General features: G+C 38.8%; 1 protein-coding gene across 1 annotated transcript in view; it reads right to left on the bottom strand.

The window, feature by feature from the left end:
• Positions 1–20725, bottom strand: part of CDH8 (cadherin 8) — a 162171-nt gene that overhangs the window by 7959 nt on the left and 133487 nt on the right. The window contains exon 10 of the mRNA XM_066557704.1: positions 20313–20430. Within this exon, the coding sequence (XP_066413801.1) occupies positions 20313–20430 (118 nt within the window). The remainder of the gene's footprint in view (positions 1–20312; positions 20431–20725) is intronic.

Below are 20725 nucleotides of genomic sequence, written 5' to 3'. Positions count from 1 at the left end.
AAAAAGCAAAATGAAATGACCAAATTGTTTTGCCAATGGGTGGCAAGTCCTCCATTTGACTTAGGAATTTTGTTTAGCAATAAATTCTTTCCCCTTCATTGCTATGTCTTAAAATAAATATACCTTGGTGCTGGTGGAGATGTGGAAGAACAATGACTCCCTGGGTTGACATTTTAGTTGCTTCCTAGAACTTGAAGATAAATCCTGACAGCTGATCAGCAATAAACTCAATTTGTCTGATTTGCTTTCTCCTTTCTGGACATTCCAGAAGGAGCCTCCTCCAGGACCAGCCTGGATGAATGAACTTGGCAGCAGGTGCTCAGCAGGAGAGGGGACAATCACATTCCCTTATCTTCCCAATTAACCCACTGATCCTTCACTACAGCACTGCTCAGGCTGTTTATTTATCCATGGTACTTTTAGCAAAACAAGGAAAAGCACATGCAGAAAAGCCCCAAAGCTCCTTGCTCACAGAGCTCTGAGCTGTCTGCCATAGGCACAGAACCACTGAGAATGTTCCTCCAGCTAGAGAGGCACATCCAGGAGGGGCCCTGACATTCTCCATCAGAATCAGTCTCCAGGAATTCTGTGCCCTTCTGTGGGGAAGGGGCTGGAGAAGTTCATGGGAATGCCTGAGCCCTATGAAATCCCCTCTCCCTGGTGGTGTGCCCACCACCCAGGATGGACCAGGAGCTGCATCCTGTCCTGCAGCCTTCAGGAACGGTGTAAAATCTTAATAACTCTCACAGCCTCAGTGTCAGGTCAGAGGAACGCAGCTCTGGGCATGTACAACTACAGCTCAGAGCAGGAGCTCACTTCTACCTTTTTTACATATAAAAAAACCTGGTGGCTCAGCTCCCTGGCTGACTCTCAGACTCTGAAATTTACAAGCAGATTCTTGAAATAACCATGAAAGGGACTGTTTTGGGAATATCTCCCTCCCAGCTGGAACAAAGGATGACAATGCAGAAGGTCTTTAAAAGATGTCCAGTGTGGTTTCCAGACAAAGGTAGTTTGCATAACCACAGCAATTACCCCAGGGCCCAGTGCTTTCTGCACATTCCCCAGCTGTTCTCAAATCCCCCAGATCTCTTTTGAGGCTCAGGGATGAACGATTTTGAAAAAAAATGTAAATGCAATCATTTTAATACAAAGCTACTTCTGGATTTGCTGGACACCATTGACTTTAACAGCATCGACAGCAATCAGGATGTGAAATTAGCAGGCAGGAGTCAACTCCTTCATCTCCCACTTTGTGCAAGAATGTATCTTGCAATTTTAAGCCAGACAATAAAATAACAGAAGTAAAAATCAGAAGCAGTGAGTTTGCACTTAAGTGTCATTTTCTCTGCACACTTTATTGCAATTCTTTAATTCCCTTGCAGTCTCTCATATGCTGAGATCAGTGGAGTTCCCTGCTGTGCCACCTAACACCTACAGAATTCTGTCTTTCTTTTTTTATCCCTTTTATAATGTCCTCAGAAAGATCAAATAATTAATGGTATTGAGGACTTTGTGGTAGAAGTTGTTATCTATGCTGGATATATTACTTATGTGAAGAAGGAATTTTAATTGGAAACTCTGCAGCTGGAAACAGCAGAATGACAGAAATATACATTTCTTCCTGTTTATTAGACCTATCATTCTGTGTACATTTTAAAATCTGAGATTCTCTGTAAAATAGAGTCACAAGTAGAAGAGCAGCAGGAATATCCTTACTGTGATACTCCCTGCTTTTTCTGATAAGGAAAAGATAGAGACAGCTCATTCATCTCCAATCTCTCTTCAAAAGTAGCATCTATTCTTAAATAAAACCCCAAACTTGAAATAACCAAGCAATTGAATTATTATCATCAAGGTTTCAGTGGAAACTAGCAAAATACAGGCAGAAAACCAGAGCACATGACATTTGAAGGAATGTGAGCTCTAGAACACTCAGCAACCAGCTGCAAAGGCACTAGAAAAGAACATTCAAGAGAGTGCTGATGCCATTTCAGCTTTGTATAACCATTAATAACCATAATTAAAATGCATGTGCATCTTCTAATAGTTAATATTCACTAGTGGAAACCTTACAATGTCAAACACAGATTTTAAAAAGATCATTTCAAAATTTGGTATTTTTGTTTTTCTTCAGAATTCAAACTTAATTACAGAGAAATGGTGGATGATAGGAAGATTCCAATTCCCTTTTTAGAGCCTGAGAATAAAACTGTCAAGAGACACAGAGGTGTCTCAAATAGGCATTGTATAAGTCACCCTAATCATTATTCTTTTTGAATATTTTTTCAGTCATACTTACTTTCTACGAAAAGATTTACAAACACCACCTTTTTAAATTGGTAGCATTTCACTGCAGGAAAAACCCAGTGACTGCAGCCCAGACAAGTCACTGCCCACAGTCCCACGTGTGTTAATTCTCTTGTTTTGAAATTCCTTTCTTTTCCCTTTGCAATTACAAAATCCCTAGGAAAGAATAGTCCTGATGTCCTTTCTGAATGACCACAAGAACAGAAGTGACAACTCCAAGCACACCCTCATCCATGCTCACCTTTTAAAAAGCCACTGCTCACAAACAGGCCCTGAGCTGAAAAACTGATTTATGTGTCTCAAGCTCCACTTTAGTACAAGTTGGAAGCATCAGTTTCCTGCTTCCAAGAGAATAAAATTAATATGCTTTATGAGAAACCCATGTAAGGCAGATTTTTTTTATTTTTCTGCCTTAGGCTGAAACACATTTTAAAGGAATATTTGATTAAAAGGGTACAATTATAAGTTTGTATGTTATAAATTTGGCAATAGCTAGTAGCTAAAAAAACCTCCTATTTTTACATTAGAACTGCTATCACAATTTTGTTTCATGATTAAACTTAGTGTTTTCAGCATGGCTGTATTTATAAAAAATACATTTTTATGATAGCATATATATATATATATGTATATTAATATATCTATATATACAACTGTGTCATGTATTTTTACAGCTGTATCAGGTCTTCCTTGATGACTGTCTCAAACAAAATCCTGTTGAGCTGCAGTTTACAAGAAAAAAGACCCCACCCTCTTTATGGTAAAGACATAAATATTCAAATATTCTATTCAAACAGAAGGCTTACAAAATCATCTGAACAAAAAGAGATTTTTTACAGTATATTTTTGCTGATTTTGGATGGCCAAACCATATGGGCACTGAAGCCTCCACAGGTATTCCAAACTGACCTGCTTTTCACAAATGTCAATAATTCGTGATGTATTCAAAAAAGCAGATTAATGATTGCTATCAAATTTGATGGCAGACATCAGGGTCAGAAGAAAAAACTTTTTGTCATAAAAATTCAGCTGATTGATCAAATTCTCTTTCCTGCCCCATAGCAAGTTGCATTCCATACTGGCATATTTAATGGCAATTCACAAAGCATTCCTATGACAAATTAACAAACACTTGAATGATTTTGGGTTTTTTATAGACCTGAACTTTCTGCAATCTCCCTTAAAACACCAATAAGAACACAGGGAAAGAAAAAAGTATTTAGTGTGAGAAAATGTATTGGTAGAAGAATAATTGGAAAATGTCATATATTTTGTATCTTTGATTATTTTCTCCTCTTTACCAGTTGGCTTAAATAATAACAGTTTATGCCAGAACTGAGCAGCTGAATCAACTAATGAATAAAAAAACCTAAACACATTTCCATGTAGTCCTTTGCAGAAATAAAAAGTACTGCTGGGAGTTTTGAATCATGAGCAAAGTAATATTTAATCGTGTATACATCATTCTCATATGTTAAAATTTCTTGGAAAGGGGAATAATTATGTTAGTGCTGCTGTGTAATACAGAACTTGTAGTAAATAAATTCTTGACAGAAGGGGAAAAAAAAAAGCCAGACAAATTAACAGCAAAGTGATGATGAATAAGCATTTCCTCCTACCTTTTTCCTTTGAAAATGTGAACTTTAGATAATAGTCTGTATAATTTCTAGTTCTATTCCTTTGGAAAAGTCTGAACTTTAGATAATTGTCTCTTAAGTATTCTAAAACTTTCCTTTGACCTTTAGGCCAGCAGAGCTATAATCAAACATAACTATATGGTCCCTTGCAGTCTAGCAGCAACTCCTGTATTTTGTACTTTGGTTTTTTAACTCATTGAAGAAAGGACAGAAAATCCTGGCTGAAGAAATAATGATGTAGAACACATTGAGTCTGAAATAATACCAGGTTTTTTGTTACTGGAGTAGAGAAATAATTAGGAGATGGTACCTCTCTTTCTCTTTTCAATTTACAGACACACAGAGCAAGTCAAAGCAGGAAATTTTGGGTTCTGGATTTCTTTAAGTTCCACCTTGTCTGAACTGGACCCAGCATATCTGACTGAACCTCACTCACTCTGGTTTGTCTGTTCATCTCTTCCAAACCCCTTGAGAGGAATAGTGGATTTGTCTTTACAAACAAGCTGTGGGTCTGCTAGGAGATAAAACCAGCACTGGGAGATAAAAGAAACAATGGGAAGGATTCCACTGATTGATGAATGGAAAAAGATATTTGCTTTTACAAATAAACTTTAGGTTTGCTGATAAATTAAATTAGACGTTAAAAGATGAAAGAAACAATGGGGAAGAAAAACTCCTGAATTCCAAGAATTAAAAATTATAAGGGAGGGTTCTACATTAGAGGGAGATCTTTGGTATCAGGTGTATCAGGAAGTCTGAACCTCTCAAGTACCTCAGCCAAGAGGGAAAGAGAGAAGGGAAATGTGGCTGGAAATTGGGATAAAAAGGGAGGCTGCATCCTCCAAAAATTGGAGAGACCCCAGGGGAATGCCCCATGGCCTCTCCCTGTATTCAAATAAAGAAAAAGGATTCCTCTGTCTCCTTTTTGGACATAAACCTCTGGTGTTTGTGGATTAATTTTCCTAGCACCCTGCTGCCACTTGGGCTTGGCACTCCCATAATGGGAAGCAAAGCCAGGCCAGTGAGGGTGTGAGATGAGCTGAACCAGCCCTGGCTTTTGCCCCTCCTGTTTCTCTCCTGCATGCCAGCAGGCAGTCACCAAGCTGGTTACCAATAATGCCACTGCTGTGACATGTTTGCTCCATTCAGATCACATCACTGCATGGCACGTGCATTGAATGGTACATCTGTAAAGTGTAAGAATGAATGCAGGTTGCCAAGCTCTGGTTTAGAAAAAGAGATGAAATGGCTGTCAAATGTGCTCAGCATTAAAAATACATTATTAACACAGCAATTTGCATAAACTGATGGATCATTTTTGAAATCTACATATTCTAGTTAATTTTATTCTGTTGTTATTTTAACCAAAAAGTTTCAGAAAGTGATAGGGTGTTTTACAGGACTTTGATAAAATAATGCCTATATTTTGCATTTGAACCAAAAACTTTCCAGTACTATATTACCAGATTCCAACAAAAATACTGCAAGGATAAATAAAAAAGCCAAGATATCCCAAGGCTGTGCCATCTGCTTTTCTTTGGAGGGATAATGGATTCTCAATCTTTCTATGAATACCTACTTAACAAATGCAGTGAGGGAGGAGAAGTTGGTGGCAGACAGGGATCTGAGCCCCTCAGGCCACAGTGACAGGTACAGCTTTAAACATTACCCTGACTCCTGTTCTCTTCTGTGTAGAGCTTAATCTCCACCAGGTTCAATGAAATTCAGAAATTCAGTGCAATTCAGGTGATGGAAAAGTTCCAAGAATTCCCAGCCATGTTCTTCACCTTCCTCCAATTCTTACATCAGTGACTTCCAGGTCTGCCAAAGTTCGCAGACCTGGGGACTATGAAGACAATCATGGATGTTTGAAGTGAATCTTTCTTTCTACAAAACTCTGAATATCACAGTAAAAACCATTAAACTTAAGTAGGGATCTTTGGGGTCTTAGATGTGATGTGTTCTTCCCATTTAAGTAATTTAACATCCACTTCTCCATGCCATGATTATCACCTTTTCCATTCCAATTCTGTGCTGAATGTACACAGGGGCTTGGTAGGGATTTAAAGCAATTTACCAGTAAATCATACACCAGCCCTTAAAAACTAAATCTGTAATCACACCTATCAACCATATTGAAGTTTTGTTGCAAAGGTAAAAGCCAAATTCCAACCTTACTAGTGTACTTCTATTATGCCACTTACTTTTTACATAATGTCCACTTTGAAATACAGCAGCAGAAAGCAACCAGCAGACTATAAAACCAGCAACCAGTATTTATTGGAATGCTGCCTTTTTGTACTGGTGTAATAAAGGTCTTGTCAGCACTTCCATTACAAAATGCCAATTTTCAGAGGTTTATAACTCTGACATAACAACTTCCTATGAAAAGAAATTTAGAATGTGGACTCTCTGCCAAAGAGCATTGAAACTTCAATACAGCTTACATTGGTCAGGGCATTTTAAGTCAGAAAATAAATTAAAAACAATTCTGACTTAACATTTTCTTGAGCTGGTGCCACTGAAGGAAAAAAATGTGGCTTTGATAGTAAAAAGTGCCAGATCCTGCAGTTCTTATACACGCAGAACTCCCTTGAAGTTCCCTGAGAACAATTTCTGTGAGAGCCCTGAAAGGAGTGCCATTATACATTTTTGTAAATGTCATCAAGAGTTATATTAGCTTTTTGTAATTTGAAAGACTGAAATGTTATGGTGTAACATTGCCCCTGGGCACACAGGCAGCATGATAATGACTTTGGGAAGACATTCTGATATGCAGATTACATATAACAATAACAATTTGTTATCATCAGACCATTAATGGCAGTAATTCAGGCTTCTGCTTCACACCCAAAGGATTCACACATGCCCTATTACAGGCACACCTCTAACAGAGGATGTCATTCCCATGGGGAAAACTCATGGCCTTTTTAAATGCAGGGAAGAGCAAAAGGCATCCAGAGAAGGGATTCCAGTGAGTGAAAAAAAACATTTATAGAGTGGAATAGTTTGAAAAAAATTTCAAATGAAACATCCCAGATACTCTTTGGAATGTTTCTGGACAGCATGTAAACATTACAAGGAAAAAACCTGGAATAGCCACAAGTTCCAGACTGGAATACACAGCTGGATCATGGAGAAGCACAGTAGGAGCACACACACATCTGAATTTAGATTCCAAGGCCTGGACATACTGCAAGACCCCGCTTTTGCTCTGTACAGGGTGGGACACAACACAGAACTTGGAAAGAAGCAGCCAGGGAAAGATGTCAGCACTTGAATTCTGCCTCACCACAGAGATGTTACAAAGTCAGTGCTAATATGGGTGAATATTATGACTATATATGTTAATATATTAGAATATAATGAATATGTATGTTCATATATTATAAATATATGAAACCACAGCACCAGTTCAGAAGTTGTTCAGAGTTCTCATGGAATCACAGGTTGAGTGAGGTTGGAAGGGACCTCCAGAGGTCACCTGATCCAACCCTGCTCACCGCAGCTGCCCAGAGCCCAGGACCTTGTCCAGCTGCCTTCTGAATATCTCCAAAGATGGGAGTTCTAAAAATGGTAAAACGTTTGTGTTCACAATTGAAATATAACTGTGACAAAAGAAAAGACATCTTATTCAGTGTTTCTTTTCATCCCATGAAGAGAAGTTATGAGGTATAAATATATAAAGAATCTGTAAGCCAAGAGAACAACTTGCAAATGGTTCCCTGTTGTCTTCTAATTTGTCATGAAGAGTCTGAAAAAGTACAAGTGAAGTGTTTAGGCAGAAGCTGCAGTAAAAATACAAAGCATGATCACATAAAAATATTAGAAGAGATGGGGATTCTACTGGCAGAGGAAAATACATCTCATTATGCCAAAAAAACCTCTGTGATCTTGAAGAAAAAACATATAAAGTTTAAAAAATATAAAAAGGTGAGCAGAAAAAACCCAGTAGATACTTTGAGAAAGTTATGTTCCCTTACCAGGGAAAAAAATTTATGAAAAATAATTTGAGTTTAGAAAAAGCTATGGTCTATATATGAATTTTTGAAGCAAGTGGTTCTGCTAGACAGACTGTATTAGAACTCTATAAAGTTTTTAGCAAACACATCTTTTGATCTTGCCTGTCAGCACAAAAAAGGCACAAAACAAGAAAAAGTTGATTTGTTAGGATTCTTTTTTCTCTTTAAAAATAGAAAATATTAGTGTAAAGAAGCCATAAAGATGATACAGAAGGAGATGTCAGGGGTAAAACTGAGTCTCAACTACCTCCCATTGTATTCAGTATTGCAGCTTACATCAAAGCTGCCAGCTGCCATCAGACTGGGCTCCACCATCTCCTCCCCTGAAAATTCCTCATATTTCCTGTCTGGGACTTCCAGAAGAATCCAAAATACCCCTCCCTTAGAGCACTCCTGAAACTCTCAGCCTTTACCAGCCCCACTGCTCACAGCTCTGCAGTGTTTGCACAGCACAATGGCAGCACAGTGATTAAATGCTTTATCCAAATTCATAGAGGAAAGCCATAGCCAAGCTAAACAGAAATGTTCCAAACTCCTGAACAATTCCTCAATCAAAAATCCATCACTCCTGTAGAGTGCTCTGAGATCACAAGGTCTTAATCTCTGTTGGGGGAGCACTGCATGGTTTACAGGAGGGTCACAGGTAATGGATGAAAAGGTTATAGAAAGTGACAGGACCCAGCTAAGCAAGGTTAGGGAGCAACAAGTTGGAAAAGCCTACACGAATTAGTTTTATTTTGTATTATTTCCAACAAGCTCTCTTTTAGCTTCAGTTTTAGGTTAGACTGAATGAGAGTTTCATAAAGCAAGAAAGCCAGAAAGTTTTATGAAAGTGATGTGAAATTGTTATGTCATTAAAGAGAAGAAAAAATTCAGTGTTCATGTTCAAACAGCCCCATATTCTTAGAACAGAGCAGAAAACTTTCATCAGCATTCAGAGATTACTGTTGGTGCTCCTTTTAAGGTTTATGATGTCAACACCAAACTCTACTCAAAACTCGATCACAAGGACTTCACTTCTGATTTAGCTCTTAAGAGTCAGATTATTAAAAATCCCAACCCTACAAAGTTTCAATTACTGTTGAGGCATGACCCCAGTCCTGAGGCTACAGCCAGAGTGGAGTTTGCTAGTCTGAGCCCAGGGTTAGTCAGGCCAGGCCGGGGGCTCAGCCTTTGCTCTCTGAACACGGGCACAGAGCTCCCACTGCTTCCCTGATTCCCACATCCCTCAGTTACCTTTGGAGGACCCCACGAGCTCCTCCTCTCCAGTGCCATCAAGCAGACATCTGGTCCTTTTCTTCAAGTTCTATTTATCTCTCCCTAACAAGCTGCCTTATTATCTCACTTCAAAGAGGGGCCCATCTTCACTCCCTCTCTAATCAGTGCTGATTACCAAGTGTGCACATCCTATCATTTTAGGATATGCAAACTCTCTCCCCAGACTAGACAGGTCAACTGATGCATTTCATTTCTTCGCTGTGTTGGGCTCAGTGTGTAAGATCTTTCTGTTCAGTCAAATCATGTATTCTACCTCTTCCCTGCCCTCTGAATGCACTGCCTTCTAGGCAGATTTATTATATAAATATTACATGCTAATAATTACATAAATATGTAGCTAATTACTGGCTGCTTGCCAAATAAAGTACGTCCTAATTAGACAGAATTAAATGTAGACCAACAAAGTGACATATTTTACAACAAGATCACCCATAAAAAATTACAAAATCAGGAGTTGATGGGAAAATAACCTAAGTGGTGCAAAGCCCCCCCTCCAAAAAAAAAGAAAGTTTTGTCTCCCTTATTCTCTAAAGGCCAATGTTGGAAGCTGTAGCAAAAAAATCATTTAAAAATACAACCAGTTCTTAAACAGTCACCTCCTCAAAATCAGTAAGGAGGAGATAAAAGAGTATGTAAAATGTAAAATATAAACTTATTTGAGCACCCCAGACAGGTTCAGGAAAATGCAGAGACACAGAATTCACGTAATAATCAATGTTGTGGTCACCCTGCAGGAGCAATGGCTGTGATTCCAACAGTAACTCCTTCCCTGTGTAAAACACTTGTTGTTGGTTCAAAACAAGATACAAATTAGAACATGATCTGAGCCTTTTAAACTCACATTATAATGTCAGCTGTGTAATAATTAATCAGATAAGCCTTAAGGCTAAGTGTGAAAAATCAACACCTTCTATTTCTAATGGAGCATCCACGTGCAAATAGTCTGATATAATGGTAAAAGGAGATTTTTATTAATCAAAGGAAAAAGTAACAGTTAAGAGGTGATGATTCCTGCTTAAATTTTTTTCACTTTTAGCCTGTTTATTCTTCCTCTAGTAGAACAGTGTTGGTGGTCTTTTAATCTTTACTGCAACTGAAAGTTTAAAATGAGACTCCTATCTAGTTTCTCATTAATTGACAAAAGTGCAATTAGAGCAACTACTAAAGTAATTCCTCCTCAAGAGTCTGCATTTAGGATACGATAAAACAAAGAGCTATTCCATAATGAGAGCAACCAATAAATTTACAAAGAGGGAGGGAGAGAAGGGAAAAAGAAAGAAGGAAAAGAAAGGAAAGGGGAAGGGGAAGGGGAAGGGAAGGGATCAGGTACTTAGGGATAAAATCCAAATAGTCAAACCAAAACAAAAGGTTACCATGAGGTGAACACACAAGAACTTCTTAGATGCAATATGACTCTGCTGGGTAATATATTGAGGTGATGATGGGGCAGAGGTTCTACCAGAACCTTTAGCCTCAGTACATCATTCCTCCTACTCAGAATTAAACCCATTTCCAGGAAATCAAACACAGTCAGTGCAAATGCCCATGAACATTTCCACCACAGAAATTGTTTTTTGCAGAAAACTTAGAGGAATCAGATGTACCCATCAAGCCAGAAGTGGTACTTGGAAATCTCTGAAATCTTTCAGAAGGTAGCTGATTAAAAATCTGGAAATTTATCTCCAAATATTATATATTCACTTAGCTATAAATACTACTATGAAATACTTCTAAAGTCCTAGAATATCATAATCATGGGTGCTGTGAGTTTTTAAGGAGTCATGTTAGGGCACTTAGGGAAGCTTTGATTCAAGGCTGGTGGAGCAATGTTTCACAGAAGCCCAGGATGGGTGAGGCTGGAGGGGCTGCTCTGGTGGCACCTCCCTGCTCCAGCAGGGCCATCCCAGAGCCCAGGGCACAGCAGTGTGTCCGTGTGGCTCTGCAATGTCCCCAGGCAGGAGCCTGCACAGCCTCTGTGCACCATCTGCTCAGGGCTGGCACTGCCCAGGGCAGGAGCTCTGGGCATGGGCAGGGGCAGCTCCTGGGCTCAGGCCCTGCCCGTTGATGGATTCCAAGGAGCTGGTACTGCAGATCTTACTGCTGTTGGTGTAGAAGTTCTGCACTCAGTAAGAACACCACCCTACTGCCTAAGCAGTTCAGTCTTGAGACCTTGATTTAATGTCTATTTTCCCATTATGTGTCTGAAATTAGGTAACACTTAATTTGTTCTTCTCTGCTGTTTCTTTCATCCATGTTCCATGTTATTACTAAACCAGACAGATTTTCAAGCTAACTTACTGACCAAATTCTTTTGCTCTCTTGTTTTGTTTTCACAACCTTTTATCCCTTACTCACTCTTCTTTAGATTCATTATGAAATTAATGCAATAAGCTGGAAAAGAGAGCTAAGGACGTTACACTACTGAGCTTGATGAAACTCCTACAGCAGGAAAATTCACAGCTGTCCAATCCATTCCCTCATCATGAGTAAGCACTGTCGTGCATATGGTGCACAACACTGACCTCAGATCTTTTTCACTCAGATTGCATCTGGTTCTCAATTAGTTTGATTTATAAAATGAAACATAATTGACGTCTTGGCAACATTCTGTTGCTAGCAGCACAAATAATAAATTAAGAATGAGTGAAGTAAAAGTCTCTTTAGTCATGTATGCATAATGGCAGGCTGCATGTATTTGGGATTAGCTGGGTCTCATCACCCCCATTGGAAGCTGTTTGGGGCTGGGTCATGTTTGCACTAATGCTCTGCAATAACTCTGTAATTGTGGTTGATTCAAATGACCAAAAAAAAGCAATCTCTGAAAGGATGGGATGCTGTGGGAATCAGTCTGATTTTCCAATGTGCATATACAACTCCTCTGTAGCTGTCTGAAAGTTTGCATTTGGGAGGCTTGGAAAGAAGTTGTTACCACAGAGCTGAACTGAACCAGGAGGGAAAGGTTAAACAGCATTTGGAACAGCAGCTCCCAGGAAACACTTTGCCAGGGCAAAACTGTGAGAAGTACAGACGTGCTGGGGAGCACAGCAGGGCTGAAGAGGAGCTGGAGATGCCTGCAAGAGGACAATCAGCTTACCAGATGGCCCCCTCCTTGCTGGTTCATCCATCAGCTTGGCCTGTCCAGTCCAGTGAAGACTTGATGGATCACCTCTGGCTTAGGGCGAGGAGAGAGGGAATCTGTCTGGAGTCCTGCATCCTGAATACAGGAGAGGAGTGAATAAGGATTCAGGTGGACAGAACAGACAGAAGGGTCACAGGGTGGAGGAGCTGGCAGCTGAGTTAGCCTCTGAAGAGTTGATCCTAGTTCTCTGTTTCTGCTGTGTGCACCAAGGAGTCACCTCTTTAGCCTATTGAAGTGGTGAAAAGCACATAACCATTGTAAGAAGCTTAAATCACCCAGACAGGGATGAAAAGTGTTTGCAGAAGAACTGCACTGACTCTTCACCTGGTTTGTGGTTCTAATCAGAAAGGAGTCTGGAAAGAGCAGTGATCTGCATGCAAGAAGAAAGCTGGGAAAGACAGCAGAAGCAGGTGTCAGTGAAGGACAAAGGATTGGAGTGGAAAAATGCTGGCTTCCCATCTACGGTAATGCAATCACTTCAGAAAACAACACCACAGCCATCCCTGCCAGGGAAGTTGTTTCAAATCTCACTCAACTGATAGTCAACATCAAGGAAAAACAGAACTTGAGGGAATAACAGAACACAGCTGATAGTGATTATAGTAAAGAAAGAAGGGGGAAAGGAAGCAGAAAGTTATCAGCAGAAAGACACTGAGAATATTGGCACCAGCATTCTCAGCTAGGTGGGACTAACACTGCAGTACCAGGGAAAAGTGCAGCCTTGCTAGGAATAGTAGACAGGAGTCAGATATATCACTTCAACTGCAATGTAAAATCAGTGAAAATGGAAATTCATCCACTGCCTGGCAAGACAGAACCTCTGAGCACTACTGGAATGTATTGGGGTCCCTTGGGAATATTATTATTACCTTGGAATTCTACCAAGTCCTCTAGAATTTGAGAATAATCTAAAGATGTATAACACTGATTTCCTCCTCACATAGCTCATCACTTGTCACTGAAAAAGGGCTCCTCTCTTTCAGTTCTTAGGCACAGTCCTACTTCACAGGATGACATTACATCTTAGAATTGTCAGATATGCAAATAAGAAAACTGATTACTTTTCTCACAAAGGATGATCTAGCATGTTTTCTGATCCAAAGCACTTTCAGGCAGGTGAACTGTCTTAGGACCAAGGGTAAAGGAACCTGAGTATAATAAATAAAGAACTGCATGAATTATTTCAGGGACTTGCCACTTGCCCCCCAGTGCACAAACACTCACTCCAGCAAAGCTGTTTGCACTGGCTGAACGTCACTTTTTGCATATTAACAGAGTGGAAGCTTGAATCAGTCCTGTCCTTTCCATGTGAGGGAGTGTGGCACCTCAGTGTCCCCAGGTCCCCTCCCAGCCCCACTGTGATCCTGACACAATTTCCAGCAGCAGAGTAAAGCACACCAGACACATAATTCATGAAAGGGGGCTCAGCAGCTTAGGATAACTTGCAGGCCATCAGTAGACTGTGTTACTTCAGGCCTGTAAATCACATTTAGTTTGTAGCTGAGAAAGGCAAATATGCATCCAAAATATAGTTAAGTATTTTTAGGAAAAAAAAAATGCCAAATTATTCTTAATTCACAGAATTACAGTGTTTCTTAAAACTTAGTTACCTTAACTGCCACATGATTTGTTTTGGTAATATTTAGACCTTCCTACTCAGCAAAATAACATTTTTATGCTTTGTTTTAATTTCTTTAACTTAAAAATTCTAATAGAAGCAAAAAAGGAACATATTGAACAAAATCTTTCAACCACGCTACAAAGGAAACGTTTCAATAATTTCGTATTAGCAATTTCATTATTAACTCTATTATTCATTAAAAAAATCAATAAACTGAGCTTCTTCTGGCATGTACAGGTTATAAAAATGTTGAACTTTGCTATTTAACAACTCCAGTTTAAATGCCATGCTGAGAATAAGATTGATAGTATGATATTTATAATACATTTTTCACACCATGAACACTCCTGGAGAAACATGATGTGTGCCTGTGGATGGCAGATCCTGACACACGAGTGCCAGATAATAGGGTACTTTGTGTTTGTTATTTTTTAATACATTGCAATGCTTTATTTTTAACTCTGCTCCTTTCACACTGCTTGCACCTTGTTATGCAAGTATTCCTTGTGATTTCTGGTGACAAAAACCACATCTATTAAAAGAGATGTTGATCAATGCTTTTCCTTAGATTATGCCTCATTATTCCTTTACATCCTCTGGATGTTATTCCATACCGCTAATATTGACAGATGGTAGAAAAATAATAACTTATAAGATGCAAGACTGAGCACATCACTTAATTTGAAGAAAACCACTAACAAGGATGTGATTTGGAATGTTTTGGAGTTTGAAAGTCTAATTACTGATATAGAAAAGAAATGAGGATGATAATTAAACCCATTAGAAATACATAAGCATGTGCTTTCCCTCGAGCAGTGCCATTGTGGAACACCCTCTGGCACGTGGCAGCTGGGCCACAAAGCTTCCCAAAATTGCCTGAAACTGCAGCAATGTGTGAGGATGTGCTGCTCACATCCAAGGCACTGTTTGGGTGCTGTGATTCTGGATGTTCACTGCACATCCACCCAGAAATGATGGGCTTAATGATGTCCTCACTCTGGCAATTTGTACCTGGGGTCAGGGGGTTAACTTTGAAATTGGGCAAAGTGAAAGGAGGGCAGTGAAACAGAGGAGTCACCTCAGAGCTCTCTGAGGGATACATTTGGAGAGAAAAGTCAATCAAAAACACAGAAGGAGCTTCAGCTGGCAGCTGAGACAATGGCAGAGAGACTTAGCCAGAAATGCCAAAAGGAACTGCTTCAGGGAAAGACTTATTTTAACACATGAGAGTTACTCTGGTGGGAACAAAAGACTCACCCTCCAGGAATGTATTTGACAGATGCTGCTAAAAATACTTTGATGAAAAAAGCTGGCGAAAAAATCCAGGTTTTATTGTATTAAAATCACAGTGACAGAGAAGTACTTTAACAAAAAAAGTGATAATAATTTGTCTTATTATTTGGGATATCTAAAAGTGCTTGTTTGTCATTGTTTTCCTCAATTATTGTGAAAGTTTAGAAATATTTGGTTTCTAATGGTAAATAGGTGATGAAATATAAAATAATCCATAGTATACAAAGGCATGCAAGGCAGTAATTGATTATACCAGGCCATTTCCTTTAAAACACCTGACTCAGTGCCTGCACTTTCAAAGCAGCACAGGGAGGACATGAGCAAGATTTAACTTGAAGGAAAGAATGAAAGAAATGGACATTCAAACATGATCACTCTTGGAGCTATTATATGTATCATAGATGTAACAGACTAAGTGTGGCTAAGTATAAATATTAAGCTTGTTAGACAGAACCAACAGAACAGTTCATTTAGGCAGATATATAATTCTTCAATTAGAAAAAAAAAAAAAAGTAATTTTACTATGCACTCACTAGAATCAGGACCAAACTCAGAGCTCCACTTGCCAGATGGACATTGAATATTTGAGGAGAGAGAAGGCTGATCACTGATAATCAGCCTATTACAAGCCAAATCAGGCTATGGGATTTCTGCAGGAATATGAGCTCATGCCAGTAAGGTTCTTAACCCAAAGGTAAGCCCTGCCCATGGGCCAGGCAACTCCAGGACTGCTGTGCTGCATAAGCCCTACAAGAATTATGGAATATACACTTTATCCAGGAAAGATTTCTCCTGTCAGAAGAATTACTGCATCCAAAGGCACTCTGGAATGTCCAGTTTGGGGTTTTTTCCATTAGGAAACAGATTCTGGCATCATAAAAATGGAATAGCGATGGCAAGTTCTCATGGGAAAAAACTTTGGGTCTCTTTATGGCAAAGAAGTGTTTGGTAGTTTTTGACAGTAAAAATTGCACTGGCAGCATATCAAAATGTTTGCATGTGTGAAAATGCTTCTATCACAGAGTTCTGTTCTCACTTGAACAATCTAAAGGAACCTGAAGGATTCAATGCTGAAAACAGGTACTGCTGTGAGAGGGTTGTTGGGATGCAGCAGAAGATTTTAGGAAATGCTCTGTGAAGCCCATTCACCTGAAAAAAAAAGCTGTCAACAAATCCTAATTCCATTTCCAGAGGTCTCATTTCCGTTTTCTGATGCCATGACAGTACAAAATCCTCATCAGTTGTCTAGATTCCTGTCATTTTTTTGTCATTTATTGTGTGCCTACAGTTTTTTTGGAAGGGTTAATTCTAGTCAGTCTACAACACATTGCTAGAGTGTATCAACACTTGTCTAAACATGAGATATTTTCATCTGAAATTTGAGGTTTTTCTGGTTCAAGGTTTCTCAGACACACCACACAAAACATGGATTTTCACTTTTTTCCCTGCTTCTGTTCCTATGCAGAAAACCCAGCACAAAAGCACGTGAAAAGTGCCCAGAGATTCAGTCAGGAGTTTGTGCAGTCAGGGACTTGTTATGTCACAGAGTCACAGGTTTAGTCACAGGTCTAACACAGCAAACATGACATGATTTTTATCTGGCTTTAACTTCTTATATATATATTTTTTTATATAACTCTATTATTTCTCTTGAGAGGGGATAAAGGTTTTTGCACCTGGCAATCCAAGCGCTCAGCATGCCTTGATTACAGCTTGAGAGGGCATGATTGCCTGGATTTGGATTATCACTCCCTGCCCAGGAACCCAAGGCACTAAACCTACAAACCCCACCAGTAATGGACATCTGAGCTCAGAAAAGGACAGAAGAAAAGCATCAGTAGATATGGAAAATAAAGATGGCTAAGAGATGATCTACAGATATTCAGTGAGATGCACGACGGCATTTAAATTTACATTTTTTACATTATTTACATCAGAAAGGTACCACAGTCTCTACAGTTTTGGGTATCTTGTCTACAGAAGGAATATGGAAATTTATAATATGGAAATTAATATGGAAAAGTAATATGGAAAAATTAATATGGGAATTAAAATGGAAATTAAACAAACCAAGCAAATGAAGAACACCAGTGCATCATTTCAAGGCACAGATTCTGCTGTGAGCACAGCATAACTTCTATATATGTAATAAAATATTCTGAGAAGTGTTTTGGGGGTTTTTTTTTTGGTTTTTTTTTTTGGTTCCTGATGAAGATACCTATTGTGTCACTTAGTTAAACACATTTCTCAACAACATGGCCAATCATAATATTTGCAGTGCATGTCAGCAGCACAGTTAATTACTGACTATCAGGGGAAGTTGCCTTAGGGTGATCTGGAAGGTTTGAACAACAGAATCAGCCTGTGTGCAAGAAGCTAAATTGATTAATGGTTATGCTTATGTTCCACACAGGAAGGCAACATTCCAAATCACAGACATCTTATGTATTGCTTGGCAGGAGGGACAGAAAGAGGGCACTGCAGCTTTTTTCTCTGGCAGATGCCAAACTGCACTGTTGGCACAGCAATGTCACCACGTTCAATGTCACTGTTACATGGTGGCCAAATGCCACCAGTTACCTAAAGCACAAGAGAATCCAAAAGGGCAATATCATTTCTTGAGGAGCAGTACTTCTGTTTATCTCAACCCTCAAGAGAATTTTGAATTTTGAAGAAAGGCAAAGTACTAAAAAATTATTTAAATAAAGAGATGTGCTAATTCTAGCAAGTAAAAATTGGGTTTCTACAGGAGGCTTCCTGAGAAAATGCAGTCCCTGTGTGGTATTCACAAGTAGACAGCATTTCTTCAGCAGCCATAAAGTTTCTGCTGCCTTGAAGAATTAGTTTGGCAGGAATTAATTAATCTGAGAGGAAAATAAGGCTGAGGACACAGTCAGGAAGATGTCAAGGATTTTGGCCATCAGTGTGAGGGAATGTTTTTCTGTTTCAAGCTTTACTGTGTTGAGCATTGATGTGATCTCCAGAAAGGAAAGGAGGTTTGTTACAGACATTTCCTTACAGTTCCACATCACACCAGCTTGGTTATGGACAGCTCAGACACTAAGTAATACAAAAAAAGGGAGAAATTTGACTTGTGAATTCAGGGGGTTTGAGGGATATTGCTGTCTTTCAACAGGAATAATCACTCATGCTTATCTGGCAGATACATTCAAGACAAAGTCATAGTCAAGTTCATTGTTTAAGTGGCATAACTAACTAAAGACTTACTGAAGAGCTATGATGTTTAAAGGACATAAAACTCACCTCAGCCAAATGATACCCTGATCTTGGCTCTGACAGGAGTATTTGCTTCCTGTGGGAGATCATGTTCTAACATCAACTGTGCACAGCACCCCTGACTGAGCAACCTTGATAGACAAGGGTGGCATGCATACTTGGAATTTTATTATTGGATACTGGAGGATTGAATCAGAAAAGTCTCTTCAAGCAGATTTTTCATTTCAAGAGATTTCAGGTAGTTGTTTTAAGAGGATTTTCACATTTAACTGATTCAAACACATTAAAAACTGCATAAAACTGAGTGGCAATGATGTAAATTTGACTTATTTTTCTAAACCTTGTTACAGAGAAAGTTTCCTCACTCCCACTCAGCTCAGGACTCATTTTGCCATTGTCTGTGAGTAGGAGCAGGAGTGGGTCTTAAATAGGTAACAGATTGGAAAGACAAGGGTAATTAGCAACGTGAGCTCAGTATTTAAACATGAAGAGAAATGCTAAGATCTTTTTTACTTTGTCATGCTGTGCCAAGCAAACCACCTCACATTTAGGATGCTTAATTCAATTTGTGTTACACTGCTGATGATTATGAAATGCATTTTGAAGAGATTTGTTTTATCTTCTCCAGAAAACACACAGAGACTCATTTACTACAAGAAAATAGAGATATAAGTAGAGACACACTTTGTGAATGCTAGAAGAGAAAAACACATCTTAAGAAAAGCAAAATATAGGATATATTTAAGCAGATTAAAGAATATAGATGCAGTGTCACTTAGCAAAACAGTGTCATCATGATTCTAGGTTGGAACAGATAGAATAAAAAAGTGCAAACAGCATTTCCTCTTTAATTGACATTTCATGTATTGCTTTTACACCCCTGCACATACAGCACACTCATTCATCTTCCTATTAGTAATGGACTAAACAGGGTTTTACTTTCTTACAATTTCAAATAAGAAACTGAATTTGACCAGAATTCCTGGCAGGGTGTGTTTTATTAAAAAGAGCCAAGATAGAACAACTTTGCTGAATATTCAACTACAAACACATGGAGCACTCTGTAGAGCATTCTTGGGATCAGTCCTAGCTCCTTCTCTCACCTGACCTTCAAACTGATCTGTGTGCCAAAGAATAGGATCAGTATAAATTTATTGCCCAACAACATTAAATGGGTCTTTTTCCCATCACATGTGAATGGTCCCTTGTACAGCCCTGCAAAATGACATTTTGCCCTTCCAGAAGTGCTCCAAAGCACAGGGACTCAAAGCGCCCTTCTGGGCTTTGCTGACCTAAGGGATTTCTCTTCCTAGCAAAAGCTCCTCACCAAAATACTTTGGAACCTTTATACACACAAAACAGGCTGAAAAGGTGGTTTCTTTGGGAGATTTAGTAGATACTTAATTTTATGTTCCCATCCATAAACAGTCAATGTAGGAATAAACATTTATTTATCAACATAATTTCAGATTTTCATCTTACACCATATCTCTGGAATTTCAAATTAATAGGAATAATACAGGCAGTAAATCCATCCTTTCATTTTATTTAAGCCAGTGAGCTGTCTTCTGGATCTAAATTCCACATTCATTTTACTTGCTTCTTATCTACTTTAAACTTATTGGAAATAGCTTAAGTGATATAATGAAGTTATCATTCAGCAAATTATTTACATTTTAATTGCAGAAAGGACACACTGGTAAAGTAACTGGAAATCAAAAAAACAATTTGAAAGTAACTTGTTGAAATACACATTTTATATTTGTTCTACTTACCTTCATTTTTCTTGATGGTGAAATTTGGGTTGTTGACCATTTCAGGAAGAAGGCTGTACAGGAAATAATGCCCATTTTTAGGATCATCCTTGTCAACAGCACTGACAATCTGAATTACCTGTAACATAAATGGGCTCATTAAGTTTTCACACTCCTGATAAACAGACAGTGCTGAAAAAAATTGTATTTATTGGACACATTTCATTTCTCTCCATGTCAGATTTAAAAAGATAATTTATAACTCTGCAAGGCTTTTATAGACCTTAGACTGAAAACCTTGGGAAGAGGAACTGTATCTGCCCCTTTTAAAATGGTTCCAGAACAAAGAGCCAGCAAATAAGGAGAGACAGGTAAGAGAGGCCAGCAGAAACTGCTGGTGATTTAGACAAGTAATAAATTATTATTCAACAAAA

This window comes from Molothrus aeneus, chromosome 11 (genome assembly GCF_037042795.1).
Source record: "Molothrus aeneus isolate 106 chromosome 11, BPBGC_Maene_1.0, whole genome shotgun sequence".
Lineage (NCBI taxonomy): Eukaryota > Metazoa > Chordata > Aves > Passeriformes > Icteridae > Molothrus > Molothrus aeneus.
The sequence above is the reverse complement of the archived record's forward strand: the minus strand, read 5'-3'. Positions and strand labels throughout refer to the sequence as shown.